Raw genomic sequence first — 22,242 nt, forward strand, 5'->3', positions numbered from 1 at the left:
GCCCCTCAGACCCCCCTTCATTCTAGATCCCTTGTCACTTTTTAACTTGTCGGGGCTGGGGGGCTCCACCACCTTTTTCTTCACTTTCTCCCCTTTCTCCACCTTTTACGCCACTTTCTTCTCTTTTTTCTCCACATTCACCACCCCTTTCTCTCTCTCTCTCTCTTGTTTACGCAGGATTAAAATGCACGGCGTTCCGGCGCCACCGGGCGTCGAACCAGCGATCCTCTGCGCGCCAGCTGGGAAGACCGGTGGAGGCGGCCGACACTCTAAACGAGTGTTGAGCTCCAGAGTCGCTAACCAGGACTCGAACCGAACGTGTGACCCCACCAATGCATTGCTCTCCGAACGAGGAATCCGTTGGTGGGGTCTCACTTTCGGTTCTAGTCCTGTTCAGCGACTCTTGAGCTCAAAACGCGTCTAGAGTTTCGGCTGCCTCCACCGGTCTTCCCAGCTGGCGCGCAGAGGATCGCTGGTTCGACGCCCGGTGGCGCCGGAACGCCGTGCATTTTAATCCTGCGTAAACAAGAGAGAGAGAGAGAGAGAGAGAGAGAGAGAGAGAGAGAGAGAGAGAGAGAGAGAAAGGCCATGGAGTGCGGGTGGGACCTCGGGGAAGGCGAATTTGCTCACGGAACATTTTCTCGGCGCATTCGTTGCGAGCGCCGGCCGGGCTGCGGGGGGTTGCGGCTGGAGCCGGCTGGAGTGATGGTGACCACCCTGGGACCCTTATGCGCGCCGGCGACACCAAGTGTGGGAGAGAGAGGGGGAGGGGAGGGGGCCTCAGTGAGAGTCTTCAGACGAGTTGCATGCCTCAGCCATATGTCTCGCCCTCGTCCCGTCTCTCTCCCACTCCCTCCATGTGCACTCCACTGAGCCGTAAGAATAGAATATACCGGATCGGCATCGCGCGCGTTCTCTCTGTCTGTCTGTCTGTCTCTCTCTCCTGTCCCTCATCCTCACCACAACCCGTCGTCCTCTTTCACCGTCCTCTGAGAAAGGGGTGGTGAAAGTGGCGGACAAAGAGGAGAAAGTGGAGAAAGGGGTGGTGAAAGTGGAGAAAGTGAAGAAAAAGGTGGTGAAAGAGGAGAAAGGGGTGGTGAATGTGGAGAAAAAAGAGAAGAAATTGGAGAAAAAGGTGGTGAAAGAGGAGAAAGTGGAGTAAAAGGTGGTGAAAGAGGAGAAAGTGGAGTAAAAGGTGGTGAAAGAGGAGAAAGTGAAGAAAAAGGTGGTGAAAGAGGAGAAAGGGGTGGTGAATGTGTCTTTTTTCTCCACATTCACCACCCCTTTCTCCTCTTTCACCACCTTTTTCTTCACCTCCGGCAGGCAATCGCTTGTCCATTGTCGGTTATTCACTTTCTCCTCTTTCACCACCTTTTACTCCACTTTCTCCTCTTTCCCCACCTTTTACTCCACTTTCTCCTCTTTCACCACCTTTTTCTCTAATTTCTTCTCTTTTTTCTCCACATTCACCACCCCTTTCTCCTCTTTCACCACCTTTTTCTTCACTTTCTCCTCTTTCACCACCTTTTACTCCACTTTCTCCTCTTTCACCACCTTTTTCTCTAATTTCTTCTCTTTTTTCTCCACATTTACCACCCCTTTCTCCTCTTTCACCACCTTTTTCTTCACTTTCTCCTCTTTCACCACCTTTTACTCCACTTTCTCCTCTTTCACCACCTTTTTCTTCACCTCCGGCAGGCAATCGCTTGTCCATTGTCGGTTATTCACTTTCTCCTCTTTCACCACCTTTTACTCCACTTTCTCCTCTTTCCCCACCTTTTACTCCACTTTCTCCTCTTTCACCACCTTTTTCTCTAATTTCTTCTCTTTTTTCTCCACATTCACCACCCCTTTCTCCTCTTTCACCACCTTTTTCTTCACTTTCTCCCCTTTCACCACCTTTTACTCCACTTTCTCCTCTTTCACCACATTTTACTCCACTTTCTTCTCTTTTTTATCCACATTCACCACCCCTTTCTCCTCTTTCACCACCTTTTTCTCCAATTTCTTCTCTTTTTTCTCCACATTCACCACCCCTTTCTCCTCTTTCACCACCTTTTTCTTCACTTTCTCCTCTTTCACCACCCTTTCTCCACTTTCTCCTCTTTCTTCCTCCCTTTCTCTTCCTTTTTCTCCTCTTTCTCCACCTTTTACTCCACTTTCTTCTCTTTTTTCTCCACATTCACCACCCCTTTCTCCTCTTTCACCACCTTTTTCTTCACTTTCTCCACTTTCACCACCCCTTTCTCCACTTCTCCTCTTTGTCCGCCACTTTCACCACCCCTTTCTCCACTTTCCCTCTTTCTTCCTCCCTTTCTCCTCCTTTTTCTCCCCTTTCTCCACCTTTTACGCCACTTTCTTCTCTTTTTTCTCCACATTCACCACCCCTTTCTCCTCTTTCACCACCTTTTTCTTCACTTTCTCCTCTTTCACCACCTTTTACTCCACTTTCTTCTCTTTCACCACCTTTTTCTCTAATTTCTTCTCTTTTTTCTCCACATTCACCCCCCCTTTTCTCCTCTTTCACCACCTTTTTCTTCACTTTCTCCTCTTTCTCCTCGACATCTCCTCTATTCAACCGTTCTCCTGACTTGGACTGAGAAGAGTCTCCGCCATGGTGATGGACTCGGAGCGCAATAGGGAACCTACCAACAGGAAGAAAATATTGTCACCAAAAGGCAATCAGACTGTGATATCGAGAAGTTGATTTAAAAGAGGTTTGCAAAGAAGGTTTGGTAAGCAAGGACCGAGCTTCGTCTTTATGTCAGTTATGTAATTCACTTGAGAAGTTTCCAGACAGACTGCGAGGATTCGAAAGAAAAATTTGATGCCTTTATAAGCAGAGGAGGTGTCACATGGGGAGACATCACAACCAACCGTTAATCATAGTTATTGACTTTTTCAGTTCTGTCTTCGTTCTGTCAAAGGCAAATTTACTTGAAATATTGACGAATGTGCAGAGAGGGACCAGGACACATAGCACCAGGCGTAAAAGTAAACGATGTTACTGTACCGTTCCAAGCATGATCGCTGGAGCATGATGAGGAGTGCGGGCCGATTCGGAGTTTTCGATCTCAAACGTTTAAGCACCGTTGAGTATTTAATTTAGTTTTCGCCAGCAGGCAATACGAAAACACATGGGAACTGGTAACCTACAAGGAGCACCTCAACCTTTATGACGGAGAGAACTCCGATAAAACCAGACCTTGCGAGGCACTAAAATCGTTTCGCCGGACGATTTTTAATCCAAATTTGCACGCATTTCTTATCTATAACTACGGTTCGGTTAACAAATGTTTGCATCAGTCTTTCTCTAGAACAATCCGTATGTGTCGGTCCAACCTCGACTCCCGGGAGAGGGCGCTGAGCGTTAATTTTCTCTCGATGGGACTATTCCACCGTTTGCGACTTAGTAAAAGAGCATTTTGGGACAATTTGGGCGAATATACTTAATCTTCTGCATTTCCTAGTGTTTCATTTCCCAGAGCTAATGACGGACATGAAAAATTAGCAAGTACTGATGTTGCTGGCAAGCTTACCTAAAAATCAATTTAAAAAATGAAACATTGACATTTTATTTAAAAAAAAAAAGGAATTAAATTTTTAAAGAAGAAAGTTTTAGTAGTAGATCTACATTGCATGAAATCTCACCAGTATCGCTCCACAAACATGCCAAGGGTACCATCCAGAGAATTTTTCCACGAGTGACTTGCATATGACCAGCAAGTGGGAACCAGTGGAAGCTTCCTCAGTGCACTGACTGGCGGGGCTCTCATCAGAGAGAGTGCCAAGAGGTGTCCACAACAACAGGGCACACAAACATACAGCAAATACTTGAATGACAGTGGCTGTGACAAACACTGCAATCCACATTGGAGAATTCCATTCCATTCCATTCCACTCCACTCCATTCCATTCCACTCCATTCCATTCCATTCCACTGCATTCCATTCCATTCCATTCCATTCCATTCCATTCCACTCCATTCCATTCCATTCCATTCCACTCCATTCCATTCCATTCCATTCCATTCCATTCCACTCTATTCCATTCCATTCCATTCCATTCCATTCCATTCCACTCCACTCCATTCCATTCCACTCCATTCCCATTCCATTCCACTCCATTCCATTCCATTCCATTCCATTCCATTCCACTCCATTCCATTCCACTCCATTCCATTCCACTCCATTCCATTCCATTCCATTCCATTCCATTCCATTCCATTCCACTCCACTCCATTCCATTCCATTCCATTCCATTCCATTCCATTCCACTCCATTCCATTCCACTCCATTCCATTCCACTCCATTCCATTCCATTCCATTCCATTCCATTCCATTCCATTCCATTCCATTCCACTCCATTCCATTCCACTCCATTCCATTCCATTCCATTCCATTCCATTCCACTCCATTCCATTCCACTCCATTCCATTCCACTCCACTCCATTCCATTCCATTCCATTCCACTCCATTCCATTCCACTCCATTCCATTCCATTCCATTCCATTCCATTCCACTCCATTCCATTCCACTCCATTCCATTCCATTCCATTCCATTCCATTCCACTCCATTCCATTCCATTCCACTCCACTCCATTCCATTCCACTCCACTCTATTCCATTCCACTCCATTCCATTCCATTCCATTCCATTCCACTCCATTCCATTCCACTCCATTCCATTCCACTCCATTCCATTCCATTCCACTCCATTCCATTCCACTCCATTCCATTCCATTCCATTCCATTCCATTCCATTCCACTCCACTCCATTCCATTCCATTCCATTCCACTCCATTCCATTCCACTCCATTCCATTCCATTCCATTCCACTCCATTCCATTCCACTCCATTCCATTCCATTCCATTCCATTCCATTCCATTCCATTCCACTCCACTCCATTCCATTCCACTCCATTCCATTCCATTCCACTGCATTCCATTCCATTCCATTCCATTCCATTCCATTCCACTCCATTCCATTCCATTCCATTCCACTCCATTCCATTCCATTCCATTCCATTCCATTCCACTCTATTCCATTCCATTCCATTCCATTCCATTCCATTCCACTCCACTCCATTCCATTCCACTCCATTCCCATTCCATTCCACTCCATTCCATTCCATTCCATTCCATTCCATTCCACTCCATTCCATTCCACTCCATTCCATTCCACTCCATTCCATTCCATTCCATTCCATTCCACTTTCTCCTCTTTCACCACCTTTTTCTCTAATTTCTTCTCTTTTTTCTCCACATTCACCACCCCTTTCTCCTCTTTCACCACCTTTTTCTTCACTTTCTCCAGGCAAGCTCCAGGCTCCAGGCTCCAAGCTCCAGGCTCCAAGCTCCAAGCTCCAAGCTCCAAGCTCCAGGCTCCAAGCTCCAAGCTCCAAGCTCCAGGCTCCAAGCTCCAGGCTCCAAGCTCCAGGCTCCAAGCTCCAAGCTCCAAGCTCCAGGCTCCAAGCTCCAAGCTCCAAGCTCCAAGCTCCGGGCTCCAAGCTCCAAGCTCCAAGCTCCAGGCTCCAAGCTCCAGGCTCCAAGCTCCAGGCTCCAAGCTCCAAGAGCTTGGAGCTTGGAGCCTGGAGCTTGGAGCCTGGAGCTTGGAGCTTGGAGCTTGGAGCCTGGAGCTTATTTTTCCTGTGAATTGTAAATATGTATTACAAGGGTAACTATTGACTTTTAAATTTATGACGTGAAGTGAATTAATATGATAAACGGCAAGGAGCTTGGAGCCTGGAGCTTGGAGCCTGGAGCTTGGAGCCTGGAGCTTGGAGCTTGGAGCTTGGAGCCTGGAGCTTGGAGCTTGGAGCTTGCAGCCTGGAGCTTGGAGCCTGGAGCTTGGAGCCTGGAGCTTGGAGCCTGGAGCCTGGAGCTTGGAGCTTGGAGCTTGAAGCTTGGAGCCTGGAGCTTGGAGCCTGGAGCTTGGAGCTTGGAGCTTGGAGCCTGGAGCTTGGAGCTTGGAGCCTGGAGCTTGGAGCCTGGAGCTTGGAGCCTGGAGCTTGGAGCCTGGAGCTTGGAGCTCGGAGCTTTGAGCTTGGAGCCTGGAGCTTGGAGCCTGGAGCTTGGAGCCTGGAGCTTGGAGCCTGGAGCTTGGAGCCTGGAGCTTGGAGCTTGGAGCTTGGAGCCCGGAGCTTGGAGCTTGGAGCTTGGAGCTTGGAGCCTGGAGCTTGGAGCTTGGAGCTTGGAGCCTGGAGCTTGGAGCCTGGAGCCTGGAGCTTGCCTGGAGAAAATGAAGAAAAAGGTGGTGAAAGAGGAGAAAGGGGTGGTGAATGTGGAGAAAAAAGAGAAGAAATTAGAGAAAAAGGTGGTGAAAGAGGAGAAAGTGGAATGGAATGGAATGGAATGGAATGGAGTGGAATGGAATGGAGTGGAATGGAATGGAGTGGAATGGAATGGAATGGAATGAAATGGAATGGAGTGGAATGAAATGGAGTGGAGTGGAATGGAATGGAATGGAATGGAATGGAGTGGAGTGGAATGGAATGGAATGGAATGGAATGGAATGGAATGGAGTGGAATGGAATGGAATGGAATGGAGTGGAATGGAATGGAATGGAATGGAATGGAGTGGAATGGAATGGAGTGGAATGGAATGGAATGGAATGGAATGGAATGGAATGGAATGGAGTGGAATGGAATGGAGTGGAATGGAATGGAATGGAATGGAGTGGAGTGGAATGGAATGGAATGGAATGGAATGGAATGGAATGAAATGGAATGGAGTGGAATGGAATGGAATGGAATGGAATGGAATGGAATGGAATGGAATGAATGGAATGGAATGGAATGGAATGGAATGGAATGGATGGAATGGAATGGAATGGAATGGAGTGGAATGGAATGGAATGGAATGGAATGGAATGGAATGGAATGGAGTGGAATGGAATGGAGTGGAATGGAATGGAATGGAATGGAATGGAATGGAATGGAATGGAGTGGAATGGAATGGAGTGGAATGGAATGGAGTGGAATGGAATGGAATGGAATGGAATGGAATGGAGTGGAATGGAATGGAGTGGAATGGAATGGAATGGAATGGAATGGAATGGAATGGAATGGAATGGAATGGAATGGAGTGGAATGGAATGGAGTGGAATGGAATGGAGTGGAATGGAATGGAATGGAATGGAATGGAGTGGAATGGAATGGAGTGGAGTGGAATGGAATGGAATGGAATGGAATGGAATGGAATGGAATGGAGTGGAATGGAATGGAGTGGAATGGAATGGAGTGGAATGGAATGGAATGGAGTGGAATGGAATGGAGTGGAATGGAATGGAGTGGAATGGAATGGAATGGAATGGAATGGAATGGAATGGAATGGAATGGAGTGGAATGGAATGGAGTGGAATGGAATGGAATGGAATGGAATGGAATGGAATGGAATGGAATGGAATGGAATGGAGTGGAATGGAATGGAGTGGAATGGAATGGAATGGAATGGAATGGAATGGAATGGAATGGAGTGGAATGGAATGGAGTGGAATGGAATGGAATGGAATGGAATGGAGTGGAATGGAATGGAATGGATGGAATGGAATGGAAGTGGAGTGGAATGGAATGGAATGAATGGAATGGAATGGAATGGAATGGAATGGAATGGAATGGAGTGGAATGGAATGAAACCGAGTGGAATGGAATGGAGTGGAATGGAATGGAATGGAATGGAAGTGGAATGGAATGGAGTGGAATGGAATGGAGTGGAATGGAATAGAATGGAATGGAATGGAATGAAGTGGAATGGAATGGAGTGGAATAGAATGGAATGGAATGGAATGGAGTGGAATGGAATGGAATGGAATGGAATGGAATGGAGTGGAATGGAATGGAGTGGAATGGAATGGAATGGAATGGAATGGAATGGAATGGAATGGAGTGGAATGGAATGGAGTGGAATGGAATGGAATGGAATGGAATGGAATGGAGTGGAATGGAATGGAGTGGAATGGAATGGAATGGAATGGAATGGAATGGAGTGGAATGGAATGGAGTGGAATGGAATGGAGTGGAATGGAATGGAATGGAATGGAATGGAATGGAGTGGAATGGAATGGAGTGGAATGGAATGGAATGGAATGGAATGGAATGGAATGGAATGGAATGGAATGGAGTGGAATGGAATGGAGTGGAATGGAATGGAGTGGAATGGAATGGAATGGAATGGAATGGAGTGGAATGGAATGGAGTGGAGTGGAATGGAATGGAATGGAATGGAATGGAATGGAATGGAATGGAGTGGAATGGAATGGAATGGAGTGGAATGGAATGGAGTGGAGTGGAATGGAATGGAATGAAATGGAATGGAATGGAATGGAATGGAATGGAATGGAATGGAGTGGAATGGAATGGAGTGGAATGGAATGGAGTGGAATGGAATGGAATGGAATGGAATGGAGTGGAATGGAATGGAGTGGAATGGAATGGAGTGGAATGGAATAGAATGGAATGGAATGGAATGAAGTGGAATGGAATGGAGTGGAATAGAATGGAATGGAATGGAATGGAGTGGAATGGAATAGAATAAAATGGAATGGAATGGAGTGGATGGAATGGAATGGAATGGAATGGAATGGAATGGAATGATGGATGGAATGGAATGGAGTGGAATGGAATGGAATGGAATGGAATGGAATGGAATGGAATGGAATGGATGGAATGGAATGGAGTGGAATGGAGATGGAATGGAATGGAGATGGAATGGAATGGAGTGGAATGGAAAATGGAAGGTGGAATGGAATGGAGTGGAATGGAATGGAATGGAATGGAATGGAATGGAATGGAGTGGAATGGAATGGAGTGGAATGGAATGGATGGAATGGAATGGAATGGAATGGAATGGAATGGAATGGAGTGGAATGGAATGGAGATGGAATGGAATGGATGGAATGGAATGGATGGAATGGAATGGAGGGATGGAATGGAATGGAGTGGAGTGGAATGGAATGGAATGGAATGGAATGGAATGGAATGGAATGGAGTGGAATGGAATGGAGTGGAATGGAATGGAATGGAATGGAGTGGAATGGAATAGAATGGAATGGAATGGAATGGAATGGAATGGATGGAGTGGAATGGAATGGAGTGGAATGGAATGGAATGGAATGGAATGAGTGGAATGGAATGAATGGATGGAATGGAATGGAGTGGAATGGAATGGAGTGGAATGGAATGGATGGAATGGAATGGAATGGAATCAACCCGAGAACAGGGGAATGGAGTGGAATGGAATGGAGTGGAATGGAATGGAATGGAGTGGAATGGAATGGAATGGAATGGAATGGAATGGAATGGAATGGAGTGGAATGGAATGGAGTGGAATGGAATGGAGTGGAATGGAATGGAATGGAATGGAATGGAATGGATGGAATGGAATGGAGTGGAATGGATGGAATGGAATGGAATGGAATGGAATGGAATGGAGTGGAATGGAATGGAGTGGAATGGAATGGAATGGAATGGAATGGAATGGAAGGGAATGGAATGGAGTGGAATGGAATGGAGATGGAATGGAATGGAATGGAATGGAATGGAAGGAATGGAATGGAATGGATGGAATGGAATGGAGTGGAATGGAATGGATGGAATGGAATGAGTGGAATGGAATGGAATGGATGGAATGGAATGGAATGGAATGGTGGAATGGATGGAATGAGAATGGAATGGAATGGAATGGAATGGGAATGGAATGGAATGGGGTGGAATGGAATGGAGTGGAATGGAATGGATGGAATGGAATGGAATGGAATGGAATGGAATGGATGGAATGGAATGGAGTGGAATGGAATGGTGGAATGGTGGAATGGAATGGAATGGAATGGAATGGAATGGAGATGGAATGGAATGGAGTGGAATGAATGGAATGGAATGGAATGGAGTGGAATGGAATGGAATGGAATGGAATGGATGGAATGGAATGGAGTGGAATGGAATGGAATGGAATGGAATGGAATGGAATGGAGTGGAATGGAATGGAATGGATGGATGGAATGGAATGGAATGGAATGGATGGAATGGAATGGAATGGTGGAATGGAATGGAATGGATGGAATGGAATGGAATGGAGTGGAATGGAATGGATGGAATGGAATGGAATGGAGTGGAATTGAATGGAATGGAATGGAATGGAATGGAATGGAGTGGAATGGAATGGAGGAATGGATGAATGGAATGGAATGGAATGGATGGAATGGAGATGGAATGGAATGGAATGGAATGGAATGGAATGGAATGGAGTGGAATGGAATGAGTGGAATGGAATGGATGGAATGGAATGGAATGGAATGGAATGGAATGGAATGGAATGGAATGGATGGAGTGGAATGGAATGGAGTGGAATGGAATGGAGTGGAATGGAATGGAATGGAATGGAATGGAATGGAATGGAGTGGAATGGAATGGAATGGAATGGAATGGAGTGGAATGGAATGGAGTGGAATGGAATGGAGTGGAATGGAATGGAATGGAATGGAATGGAGTGGAATGGAATGGAATGGAATGGAATGGAATGGAATGGAATGGAATGAGTGGAATGGAATGGAGTGGAATGGAATGGAATGGAATGGAATGGAATGGAATGGAGTGGATGGAATAGAATGGGAATGGAATGGAATGGAGTGGAATGGAATGGAGTGGAGTGGAATGGAATGGAATGGAATGGATGGAATGGAGTGGAATGGAATGGAGTGGAATGGAATGGAATGGAATGGATAGTTATGGAATGGAATGATGAATGGAGTGGAATGGAATGGATATGGAATGGAATGGAGTGGAATGGAATGGAGATGGAATGGAATGGGGAAAGGAATGGAATGGAATGGAGATGGAATGGAATGGAGGGAATGGAATGGATGGTGGAATGGGTGGAATGGATGTGGAATGGAATGGATGGAATGATGGATGGATGAATGGTGGAATGGATGGAGTGGAATGGAATGGAATGAATGGAATGGAATGGAATGGAGTGGAATGGAATGGAATGAAATGGAATGGAATGGAGTGGAATGTGGAATGGAATGGAGTGGAATGGATGGAGTGAATGGAATGGAATGAATGGATGGAGTGGAATGGATGGAGTGGAGTGGAATGGTAATGATGAATGGAATGAATGGAATGGAATGGAGTGGAATGGAATGGAATGGAATGGAATGGAATGGAATGGAATGGAGCGGTCCTCTTTCACCACCTTTTTCTCTAATTTCTTCTCTTTTTTCTCCACATTCACCACCCCTTTCTCCTCTTTCACCACCTTTTTCTTCACTTTCTCCCCTTTCACCACCTTTTACTCCACTTTCTTTCTTCTTTCTCCTCTTTCACCACATTTTACTCCACTTTCTTTTCTTTTTTATCCACATTCACCACCCCTTTCTCCTCTTTCACCACCTTTTTCTCCAATTTCTTCTCTTTTTCTCCACATTCACCACCCCTTTCTCCTCTTTCACCACCTTTTTCTTCACTTTCTCCTCTTTCACCACCCTTTCTCCCTTTCCCTCTTTCTTCCTCCTTTCTCCTCCTTTTTCTCCTCTTTCTCCACCTTTTACTCCACTTTCTTCTTTTTTTTTTCCCCAAATTCACCACCCCTTTCTCCTCTTTCACCCCCTTTTTTCTTCACTTTCTCCTCTTTCACCACCTTTTTCCATTTTCCCCCCTTTTCACCACCTTTTACTCCACTTTCTCCTTTTCACCACCTTTTTCTCCCTTTCTTCTTTTTTTTCTCCACTTCCCCCACCCCTTTCTCCTCTTTCACCACCTTTTCTTCACTTTCTCCACTTTCCCCCCCCCTTTCTCCACTTTCTCCTCTTTGTCCCCCACTTTCACCCCCCCTTTTCTCCACTTTCTCCTTTTTTTTTCCCCTCCCTTTCTCCCCCTTTTTCTCCCCTTTCCCCCTTTTACGCCCTTTTTTCTCTTTTTTCTCCACATTCACCCCCCCTTTTCTCCTTTTCACCACCTTTTTCTTCACTTTCTCCTCTTTCACCACCTTTTACCCCCTTTTCTCCTCTTTCACCCCCTTTTTTTCTCTAATTTCTTCTTTTTTTCTCCACCACCCCCCCTTTTCTTTTTCACCATTTTTTTCTTCCCCTTTTCCCCCTCCTCTTTCACCACCTTTTTACCTCCACTTTCTCCTCCACCCCCTTTTCTCCACTTTCCCTCTTTCACCACCTTTTACTCCACTTTCTTCTCTTTTTTCTCCACATTCACCACCCCTTTCTCCTCTTTCACCACCTTTTACTCCACTTTCTCCTCTTTCACCACCTTTTTCTTCACCTCCGGCAGGCAATCGCTTGTCCATTGTCGGTTATTTTTTAACTTGTTAATGCGGGGGGGCTCCGCCCCCCAGACCCCCCTACATTCTAAATAGTGTTGTCTTACTGCAGATAACACGATCTTGACCCTTGTCATTTTTTTCTTGTCGAGGCGGGGGGGCCCGCCCCCCCCCCACCCCCTTTTCCCCAAGCCAGAAGTGATCTATCTGCAAAAAACTCTATTTTTCGCCGTTTTTTAGGTGTTTTTCGGCTATAAAAACTGAACCAGTTGAGCTAGGATGGTGAAATTTCGCGTGTACCGAGCCAAGGACATAGGCAGAGGACGGTGAAAGAGGACGACGGGTTGTGGTGAGGATGAGGGACAGGAGAGAGAGACAGACAGACAGACAGAGAGAACGCGCGCGATGCCGATCCGGTATTTCTATTCTTACGGCTCAGGGAGTGCACATGGGGGGTGGGAGAGAGACGGGACGAGGGCGAGACATATGGCTGAGGCATGCAACTCGTCTGAAGACTCTCACTGAGGCCCCCTCCCCCCCCCTCTCTCCCCCACACTTGGTGTCGCCGGCGCGCATAAGGGTCCCAGGGTGGTCACCATCACCCCACCGGGCTCCACCGCAACCCCCCCACCCCGGGCCGGCGCTCGCAACGAATGCGCCGAAAAATGTTCCGTGAGCAAATTCGCCTTCCCCGAGGCCCCCCCGCACTCCATGGCCTTTCTCTCTCTCTCTCTCTCTCTCTCTCTCTCCCCTTTTCTCTCTCTCTCCTCTCTCTCTCTCTCCCCTTTTTTCCCCTCTTTGCCAGGTTTAAAAATGCAGGGCTTTCCCGGGCCCACCGGCGTCGAACCAGCGATCCTCTGCGCGCCAGCGGGGAAAACCCGGGTGGAGGCAGCCGAAACTCTAGACGCGTTTTGAGCTCAAGAGTCGCTGAACGGGACTAGAACCGAAATGAGACCCCCCCACGGATTCCTCGTTCGGAGAGCAATGCATTGGTGGGGTCACACGTTCGGTTCGAGTCCTGGTTAGCGACTCTGGAGCTCAACACTCGTTTAGAGTGTCGGCCGCCTCCACCGGTCCTCTGGGCCACTGTGAGGCCCGTGCGGCGGGCCTGCCCACCGGCCAGGCGGCCAGGAGCGCCTGCGAGGTAGGCCGTCCCGCGGTGCTGGCGCGCGCGGCGGGCTTGCCTATCGCGCACTTCGCAGGCGCCCGCGTCGCGTGCGGTTGGTCCAACTTTAAAAACTACCTGCCCCTTTTCGCCAACTTGGGGGCCGCCGGCGGCGTTTTGCGTAATTCTCGCTCGCGGCTCCTACACCGCCAAGCCGCCAACCCCCGCGACTTGTTTTTATCATTTTGCCGAGAGGAGCAGACATTTATTTTTACCGGCTCTTGGCGCTGCGCTCGGCACGGCCTGCCCTTTGCCAGTCTCTCTCTTTCTCTCTCTCTCTCTCTCTCTCTCTCTCTCTCTCTCTCTCGCTCTCTCTCTCCCTCCCCGTTACTGAGCAGTGTACTCGATGTCCTTGTTGTTTTCGTGGGAGGGAGGTGGGTAAAATATTGCAGGAAAGCACCTCTCCCGTGTGTGTGTGTGTGTGTGTGTGTGTGTGTTGTGTGTGTGTGTGTGTGTGTTGTCTAACAAGCGGGCTGGACGTCCCCAGCGAGGAGCTACAATGCCGTAATCCAATCCAGCCTGTCTTCTAGAGCTCCCCGGCGAGCGACCGTCCCGCCCCGCCGCGCGTGGGGTCACCACGGTGGCGCCCGCTGCCGGTAGCCGCACCGGATAAAAAAAACAAAGACAAAACAAATAAACTGCAAAAAGTAAAAAATGTTGGAATCGGCAACTGATGAGGCGCGCGTTAGTTGAATATAAAGTGACGTCGGCCCCGCCCCCGGGGGCGTTTCCGGACGGTGTCGCTCCGTCTCTCTCGCACTCGAGGCGCGGCCCGTTGCGGTGCGAGAGAGGCAGAGGGACGGAGCGGCTACGGGTGCCGAGCCAGAGGGCCGAGAGGGGTGGGGTTGGCTGCGGCGCCCGAATTGCCTCGCGCAAACAACTCCCGAATGGCAAGCAGCTGTTCGATTTGAGTTTCCGCCGCCGCCTTTTTCTGCGGCGAGCGCGCCGCCATGCACTCCACGGGGCCGCACAGTGGGCCAGAAGACCGGTGGAGGCGGCCGAAATTCGAGACGCGTTTTGAGCAGGTTGGCAAAATTAACATAAAAGTTTTTGTTAGCCATAAAAACTGCCATATTCATACTACAAGGTAGGGTTTTCGCCAGACCGCGTCTTGTCGTAACAGGCTTCGCGATGTCTCGCTGCCTGTTCCTCCAATCCGCGCCCGGGGTACCCACCTGGCCTGCGGCGCTAGCTGCCTTTGGCAGGCAATGGCTTGTCCATCGTCGGTTACTTCTAACCCGGCGCGGATCCAGGATTTCCCTTTAGGGGGGGCACTTTTGGCAGATGTGTATCACAGGTTGCCTACCTACAGGGGCATGATCGCCGATATTGAGACGTTCCGCCGCATTGACCGTTAAAAGAGTAAAGTGGGCCATTCTCGCAGCAAAGTACGCATTTGAATACTCTTAAGACTGTTAATCGAAGTGTGAGTGGATAGCAGGTTTTTAACTATACAACTCGCGTGGTTTGCGGCGATCAAAGCGAGCCGCAAGCTACCGACCTTGTTTTAAAATTTTGGGGTGAAATTTTTTATCTTTTTTTAAAGGTTTTTTTGTAAAACAACAGAGCAGAGCGAGCCACAAGCCACTGATGTTTCAAAATTAGGAGTGGCGTTTTTTATACTAGAAAGGTAATAAGTAACCCTACGGGTTTTTTTATGGGTTTAAAAGGGTGGATTTAGTCATTGCCGGGAGCGTAGCGAGCCGCAAGCTTCATACTTTTTTAAAAACGAGGCTCAATTTTTAAAAAGAGTCCAAAGTTTTTAATCTAAAAGCAAAGAGAAACACAGATACTTTGCGAGCGAAGCGAGCCCCAACCATGGCCGTTCAAATTTAGACTGGCGTTTAGTTGAAGAGGTTTCTTATGAAACACTAAAACAATTTCCCGATAGCAGAACCAGCTACCCGGTCCCCATCAAAACCCCAGTACTATTCTATATTCCTATTCGTTTCAAGGCTATGACTTAACCGAATCGGCAATTACTTGTGCACCAAGCCTGTTCCTTATTGCGAGCGAAGCGAGCTGAAAGCTCCGCACTTCAAATTCAAACTTTCCAATTTTTCCGCTTATCTTTACTCATTCTTCCTTTTCTTCTCCTCTCCTTTTTCGTCCCTCCTCTCTTTCTCCCTTCTCCCCCTTTTTTTCCATGCGCGTCTGGGGTTTTGGGGGGGCACTCGCCCCGGTGCCCCCCCCCTTTGGGTCCGCGCTGTTCTAACTTGATGCAGGCTGGGGGCTCCGCCCCCCAGACCCCCCCTTTATTCTAGATCCCTTGTCACTTTTTAACTTGTCGGGCGGGGGGGTCCACCACCTTTTTCTTCACTTTCTCCCCTTTCTCCACCTTTTACGCCACTTTCTTCTCTTTTTTCTCCACATTCACCACCCCTTTCTCCTCTTTCACCACCTTTTTCTTCACCTCCGGCAGGCAATCGCTTGTCCATTGTCGGTTTTTCACTTTCTCCTCTTTCACCACCTTTTACTCCACTTTCTCCTCTTTCCCCACCTTTTTCTCCACTTTCTCCTCTTTCACCACCTTTTTCTCTAATTTCTTCTCTTTTTTCTCCACATTCACCACCCCTTTCTCCTCTTTCACCACCTTTTTCTTCACTTTCTCCTCTTTTACCACCTTTTACTCCACTTTTCCTCTTTCACCACCTTTTTCTCTAATTTCTTCTTTTTTTCTCCACATTTACCACCCCTTTCTCCTCTTTCACCACCTTTTTCTTCACTTTCTCCTCTTTCACCACCTTTTACTCCACTTTCTCCTCTTTCACCACCTTTTTCTTCACCTCCGGCAGGCAATCGCTTGTCCATTGTCGGTTATTCACTTTCTCCTCTTTCACCACCTTTTACTCCACTTTCTCCTCTTTCCCCACCTTTTACTCCACTTTCTCCTCTTTCACCACCTTTTTCTCTAATTTCTTCTCTTTTTTCTCCACATTCACCACCCCTTTCTCCTCTTTCACCACCTTTTTCTTCACTTTCTCCCCTTTCACCACCTTTTACTCCACTTTCTCCTCTTTCACCACATTTTACTCCACTTTCTTCTCTTTTTTATCCACATTCACCACCCCTTTCTCCTCTTTCACCACCTTTTTCTCCAATTTCTTCTCTTTTTTCTCCACATTCACCACCCCTTTCTCCTCTTTCACCACCTTTTTCTTCACTTTCTCCTCTTTCACCACCCTTTCTCCACTTTCTCCTCTTTCTTCCTCCCTTTCTCTTCCTTTTTCTCCTCTTTCTCCACCTTTTACTCCACTTTCTTCTCTTTTTTCTCCACATTCACCACCCCTTTCTCCTCTTTCACCACCTTTTTCTTCACTTTCTCCACTTTCACCACCCCTTTCTCCACTTTCTCCTCTTTGTCCGCCACTTTCACCACCCCTTTCTCCACTTTCTCCTCTTTCTTCCTCCCTTTCTCCTCCTTTTTCTCCCCTTTCTCCACCTTTTACGCCACTTTCTTCTCTTTTTTCTCCACATTCACCACCCCTTTCTCCTCTTTCACCACCTTTTTCTTCACTTTCTCCTCTTTCACCACCTTTTACTCCACTTTCTTCTCTTTCACCACCTTTTTCTCTAATTTCTTCTCTTTTTTCTCCACATTCACCACCCCTTTCTCCTCTTTCACCACCTTTTTCTTCACTTTCTCCTCTTTCTCCTCGACATCTCCTCTATTCAACCGTTCTCCTGACTTGGACTGAGAAGAGTCTCCGCCATGGTGATGGACTCGGAGCGCAATAGGGAACCTACCAACAGGAAGAAAATATTGTCACCAAAAGGCAATCAGACTGTGATATCGAGAAGTTGATTTAAAAGAGGTTTGCAAAGAAGGTTTGGTAAGCAAGGACCGAGCTTCGTCTTTATGTCAGTTATGTAATTCACTTGAGAAGTTTCCAGACAGACTGCAAGGATTCGAAAGAAAAATTTGATGCCTTTATAAGCAGAGGAGGTGTCACATGGGGAGACATCACAACCAACCGTTAATCATAGTTATTGACTTTTTCAGTTCTGTCTTCGTTCTGTCAAAGGCAAATTTACTTGAAATATTGACGAATGTGCAGAGAGGGACCAGGACACATAGCACCAGGCGTAAAAGTAAACGATGTTACTGTACCGTTCCAAGCATGATCGCTGGAGCATGATGAGGAGTGCGGGCCGATTCGGAGTTTTCGATCTCAAACGTTTAAGCACCGTTGAGTATTTAATTTAGTTTTCGCCAGCAGGCAATACGAAAACACATGGGAACTGGTAACCTACAAGGAGCACCTCAACCTTTATGACGGAGAGAACTCCGATAAAACCAGACCTTGCGAGGCACTAAAATCGTTTCGCCGGACGATTTTTAATCCAAATTTGCACGCATTTCTTATCTATAACTACGGTTCGGTTAACAAATGTTTGCATCAGTCTTTCTCTAGAACAATCCGTATGTGTCGGTCCAACCTCGACTCCCGGGAGAGGGCGCTGAGCGTTAATTTTCTCTCGATGGGACTATTCCACCGTTTGCGACTTAGTAAAAGAGCATTTTGGGACAATTTGGGCGAATATACTTAATCTTCTGCATTTCCTAGTGTTTCATTTCCCAGAGCTAATGACGGACATGAAAAATTAGCAAGTACTGATGTTGCTGGCAAGCTTACCTAAAAATCAATTTAAAAAATGAAACATTGACATTTTATTTTAAAAAAAAAGGAATTAAATTTTTAAAGAAGAAAGTTTTAGTAGTAGAACTACATTGCATGAAATCTCACCAGTATCGCTCCACAAACATGCCAAGGGTACCATCCAGAGAATTTTTCCACGAGTGACTTGCATATGACCAGCAAGTGGGAACCAGTGGAAGCTTCCTCAGTGCACTGACTGGCGGGGCTCTCATCAGAGAGAGTGCCAAGAGGTGTCCACAACAACAGGGCACACAAACATACAGCAAATACTTGAATGACAGTGGCTGTGACAAACACTGCAATCCACATTGGAGAAGCAGCATAAAGGAAGAACAATGACATAGCAATTGCTGAATACACCTAGATGATGATCAAGAGGAGAGAAATAAAAGTTAAAAGACCACAGTATATTGATGATGACATGAACAAGAAAAATATCAATGGTTTTTTGAAGCATTAACATACCAATGCTGAGATGAAGATATCAAAGTAGGTGTTAAATCGTGAGGTAGCTAGTGTTGGTGGTGAGTCACCATGTCTGTCTGATATGCGATGAGGAAAAAAATTGAAATCTATAATCTTTAATGTAATTTTGTCAGTTCATGTGAACGGATGACACAGCGGCCCGCGAGGGGCCCTCGTCAGCTGGAGTGCAGCGAGTCGACCATCCCGGGCCGTCATCCGAGGCACAACACCTCGGTGGTTCCTCTTTGATCCCTTGCTCTGAGGGCCCTTTTCGAGCCCCTGCTCGCTTTGGGCCCTTTTTGGGCCCTTTTTGAGCCCTTGCTTAGAAGGCCGGTTTTGGGCCCTTGCTTTTGTGGGCCCTTTGTGGTCCCTTGTCCTGTAGCCCTCTTGGGGCCCTTTTTCTTGGGCCCTCTTTGGGCCCTTGCACTTGTGTGCCCTTGTCCTGTAGCCCCTTTTACAAGGGGTCAACCACATTGGATGTTTGGGGACACAAGATTTCTGAAGGCTAAAGATTTCGTCGGATTTCGCAACATTTTAACCGATATTCTGCCAAAAATTACCTTGTTTTTGGCCTTTTCTAGGGCAAGATTTCAGATTTCCCAGGGATTTCGAGCGCTAAGGGGACACAAGATTTCTAGAGTGGTTGACCCCTCGCACTTTTAGGCCCTTGAACTTGTTGGCTATTTGTGGGCCCATTAAAGGCCCTTCCTCTTGGAGCCCATTAGGTCCTTGCTCTTGGGCCCCTCGGGCCAGGCGCGGATCCCCCCCCCCCCTCAAGGCGGCGATGCCGCCTGAAAGGTAGTCAAAAGGTCGCACATTACCCCTGTAGGTAGGCAACTTTCGCGACATCCCCCCCCTGAACCCGTACCTGGATCCGCCCGTGCTTTGGGCCCTTGTTACTTGAGCCCCATCGGACTCCGAGCGAATCTCGGGCCCTTTGACCCATGTAGATCTTTTGGAGTAAGTGTAGGGGCCCTTCAGGCCCAAGGGCCCAAGCGGCGATCGCCGCCTAGCCGCCAGTGCGCCCGGACGGGGGAAATATGTGTTGATTCGCTTGGACCACTTCCTGCAGGGTCCCAGTGCGGCGCGGCACGATGGGCTGCCTTTCTGGAAGGGGTGCTGGACACCCTGGAACTGGGTCCGGAGCCAGGGTTCGATCGGGAAGGGCGCCCAGGGTGCCCAGCCCAAACTAGGTGGGCTAAAATACCGTTTTACAGTGAAGTGGAGTGTTGCAGAGCTCCACGGAAATGGTTCGTTCTCGAGAACGGCGCAAAACGTATTTTGTGGTTGACTGTTTCGATTAGAGGAGGGTCTAAGCTAAGTTTTAAGCCAACTGGAGCCAAATTTGGTTAAGGTACTTGGAAACTGTGCAAATTTTAAAACTTCGTAAAAGTTTGAAAGTAAAATTTTTTTTCAAAACAAAAATTTTTTTTCACTAGTAGATTCGATTTTTCTTCCCCTTTCCAAATCTGGTCTCGGATTTGGTCTACGATGCATATTAGCGACGCTATCAACCTTCAAAGTTGCACTGGTGCAGCAATTTGAGAAAAAAGTTTTTTGCTATATCTCAGCCCCTGGGGCTACATTCGAAAAACTTTGTACCGGTCATGAACTAGTACCATGGGGGTAACAAACCCTGAAAAGAAGAATCAATTCGGTGACCATGGTGGCAGAGGCCTTGTCGACTTTACGTGGAATGACCCCGTTGTAAGTATCACGTAAAATACGGGGGGGGGGGGCTTGAGGATTTTTAAAAAATATTTGAGCCCCCCCTCCCCCCCAGCGAGAGGGACTTCCGACTCCACTGATTTTTTGGGTTGAGGGCCAAAGTTACCCCGGTGGGCCAAAGTAGCCCCGGTTTACGGTTTTTCAAAGGCATGTGTGACCGTTTTGATCAACTTTGAGACAATACTGCTCCCAAACTAAGGCGGATAATCGCACTTCGTACCAAAGGCATGCCAAAGGAAGGTCCAAGGACAAATTGCCTGTTGTGAAAAAACGAAGGCCCGCCTCGGATCAGACCCAAGGGACAGAAAATTGTCACATTGACGTCAAGTGACTTGAATTTGACCAATGTTTGTCAAGCTCAGATACAGTGACCTCAAGTGATGTCAATTTGACCTGGTACAATCCTATGCAAAACAACTTGAATTACAAGATAAAGTCCAAATTGTTTCAAGTATTTGGTTTAGAGTTAAAGGAACTCAAATGTTGAACAATTTAATAGCTGAGAGAAGATTTAGTCACGATGACCTCTGTTTGATGTCATCTACGAACGCATTAAGGTTGTGTTATTTTAAGCAAATGGCGCGGCAAAATCATCCGTTCAATTTTTTTCTGAACATTCAAACTTTGTCCTGCGTGTTAAGATCGCATTTATAATACCTTGATCCGAAAAGTATCTGTATTTTGGTAACTCGCTTAGTACTCATATTATCTAAATATCTAAAATTTTGCACATTTTCAAACTTGGGTTGTCTGACAAGAATTTCCAGGCAAATCATTAAGTTTCACGCTCACTCTAAAAAAATATTTATACATTACAGGCCCATACAGGCCTCAAGAATTTCAAACGACCTGCATCTTAGAATACGAGTCACAATTGTGGGGCTACATCGTGGAAGCTCCATCAAGGCTTTGAAGCGTTTGAGCCACGGGCGAAAACATTTCTTATGCCGCCCTCAAAGTAGCGCCTAGCTGGGAGAACAGTGTGGCAAGGAAGAGATAGGCACAGCTACCATGAAGCTTCGTGGCGTAGTGGTAAAGAGCGCGCCTACGGAGCCAAGGAGTCGGGTTCGAATCCCGGCTACGGCGCAGCGGCGTTCGCCATTTGACAGAGAAAGCATACAGTAGGTGATATTCACCAAGTCAGGTTTCATCGGAAGGGAGAGTTGGAGTAGGTTGCTAGTCCAAACAAATAATTTTAACACCACTTGACACAATGACATCAATTGACATCAACTTGATGTCAAAATTAACTCAGTCTGATGGTCCAGTATGATGTCATTTTGACGAACATAAATTTGACCTGAGTTTGACATCATGTGACGTCAAAGTGACAATTTTCTGTCCCTTGGGGATGCAGTAGCTGCTTAAAGTCGGCCCAAAACACGATTTTTCAAAAGCATTTGTGACCGTTTTGATCAACTTAGAGACAATACTGCTCCCAAACTAAGGCGGATTAACGTACTCCGTAACAAAGGCGTGCTGCGTCTCGTTGGGTCGTGAAATTTTTCCGGGGGTCGCGGAAAGTTTTGGCTACAAATTTGGGGTCGCGTGCCGAAAAAGGATGAGAATCGATGGAACCGAGGATGAGAAATATATTTTGAAGGACGACTCGAAGGTACTTAAAGGTAGACTGTCCCTAGGTCGCGGTCCCCGCCTGTTTGTTTACAAGGGTCCTGTTCAGTCTAGCTTCAAGTACCTACCGGGGTAGCTTTGCCCACCCCGTTAAATTTGCTTCAGTGGCTTAGAATGTGACTAACTCAAATCGAATTTCAAGTCACAGTTACCGCGGTGCGCACCAAATCCAAGTTTACCTTCGGATTAAGGTTCAAATCAGGTCGCGGCAAAATGGCACCAGATTCAACAACCTAAAAAGAAAAGTGGCGAATGTTTGGTGAGTCGTTTCTTTCAAACTTACATGAGTATTGCGAATATCTCGCTCTAATCATGTTGCCAC

The 22,242-nt window shown here is 47.0% G+C and overlaps 1 protein-coding gene across 1 annotated transcript; it reads right to left on the bottom strand.

The window, feature by feature from the left end:
• Positions 1 to 3,449: 3,449 nt before the first annotated feature.
• On the bottom strand, positions 3,450 to 20,225 carry LOC117653823 (adenylate cyclase type 9-like). Its single transcript, XM_034399762.1, has 5 exons — positions 20,196 to 20,225; positions 18,561 to 18,674; positions 18,403 to 18,455; positions 3,652 to 3,871; positions 3,450 to 3,539 (listed from the first exon to the last, which is right to left on the bottom strand). The coding sequence occupies exons 1-5, from the start codon at positions 20,223 to 20,225 to the stop codon at positions 3,450 to 3,452; spliced, it is 507 nt and encodes a 168-aa protein (XP_034255653.1).
• Between the last annotated feature and the right edge of the window lie 2,017 nt (positions 20,226 to 22,242).

Source organism: Thrips palmi, unplaced genomic scaffold (assembly GCF_012932325.1).
Source record: "Thrips palmi isolate BJ-2018 unplaced genomic scaffold, TpBJ-2018v1 HiC_scaffold_8, whole genome shotgun sequence".
NCBI lineage: Eukaryota > Metazoa > Arthropoda > Insecta > Thysanoptera > Thripidae > Thrips > Thrips palmi.

Coding starts and splice junctions, on each gene's coding strand:
- LOC117653823 (XM_034399762.1), bottom strand. CDS start 20,225: ATGGTCACCGAATTGATTCTTCTTTTCAGG. Junction 3,872..18,402: donor CTTTATGCTGCTTCTCCAAT/GTGGATTGCAGT, acceptor GAATTCTCCAAT/GTGGATTGCAGTGTTTGTCA. Junction 3,540..3,651: donor ATGTTTGTGGAGCGATACTG/GTGAGATTTCAT, acceptor ATTGATTTTTAG/GTAAGCTTGCCAGCAACATC.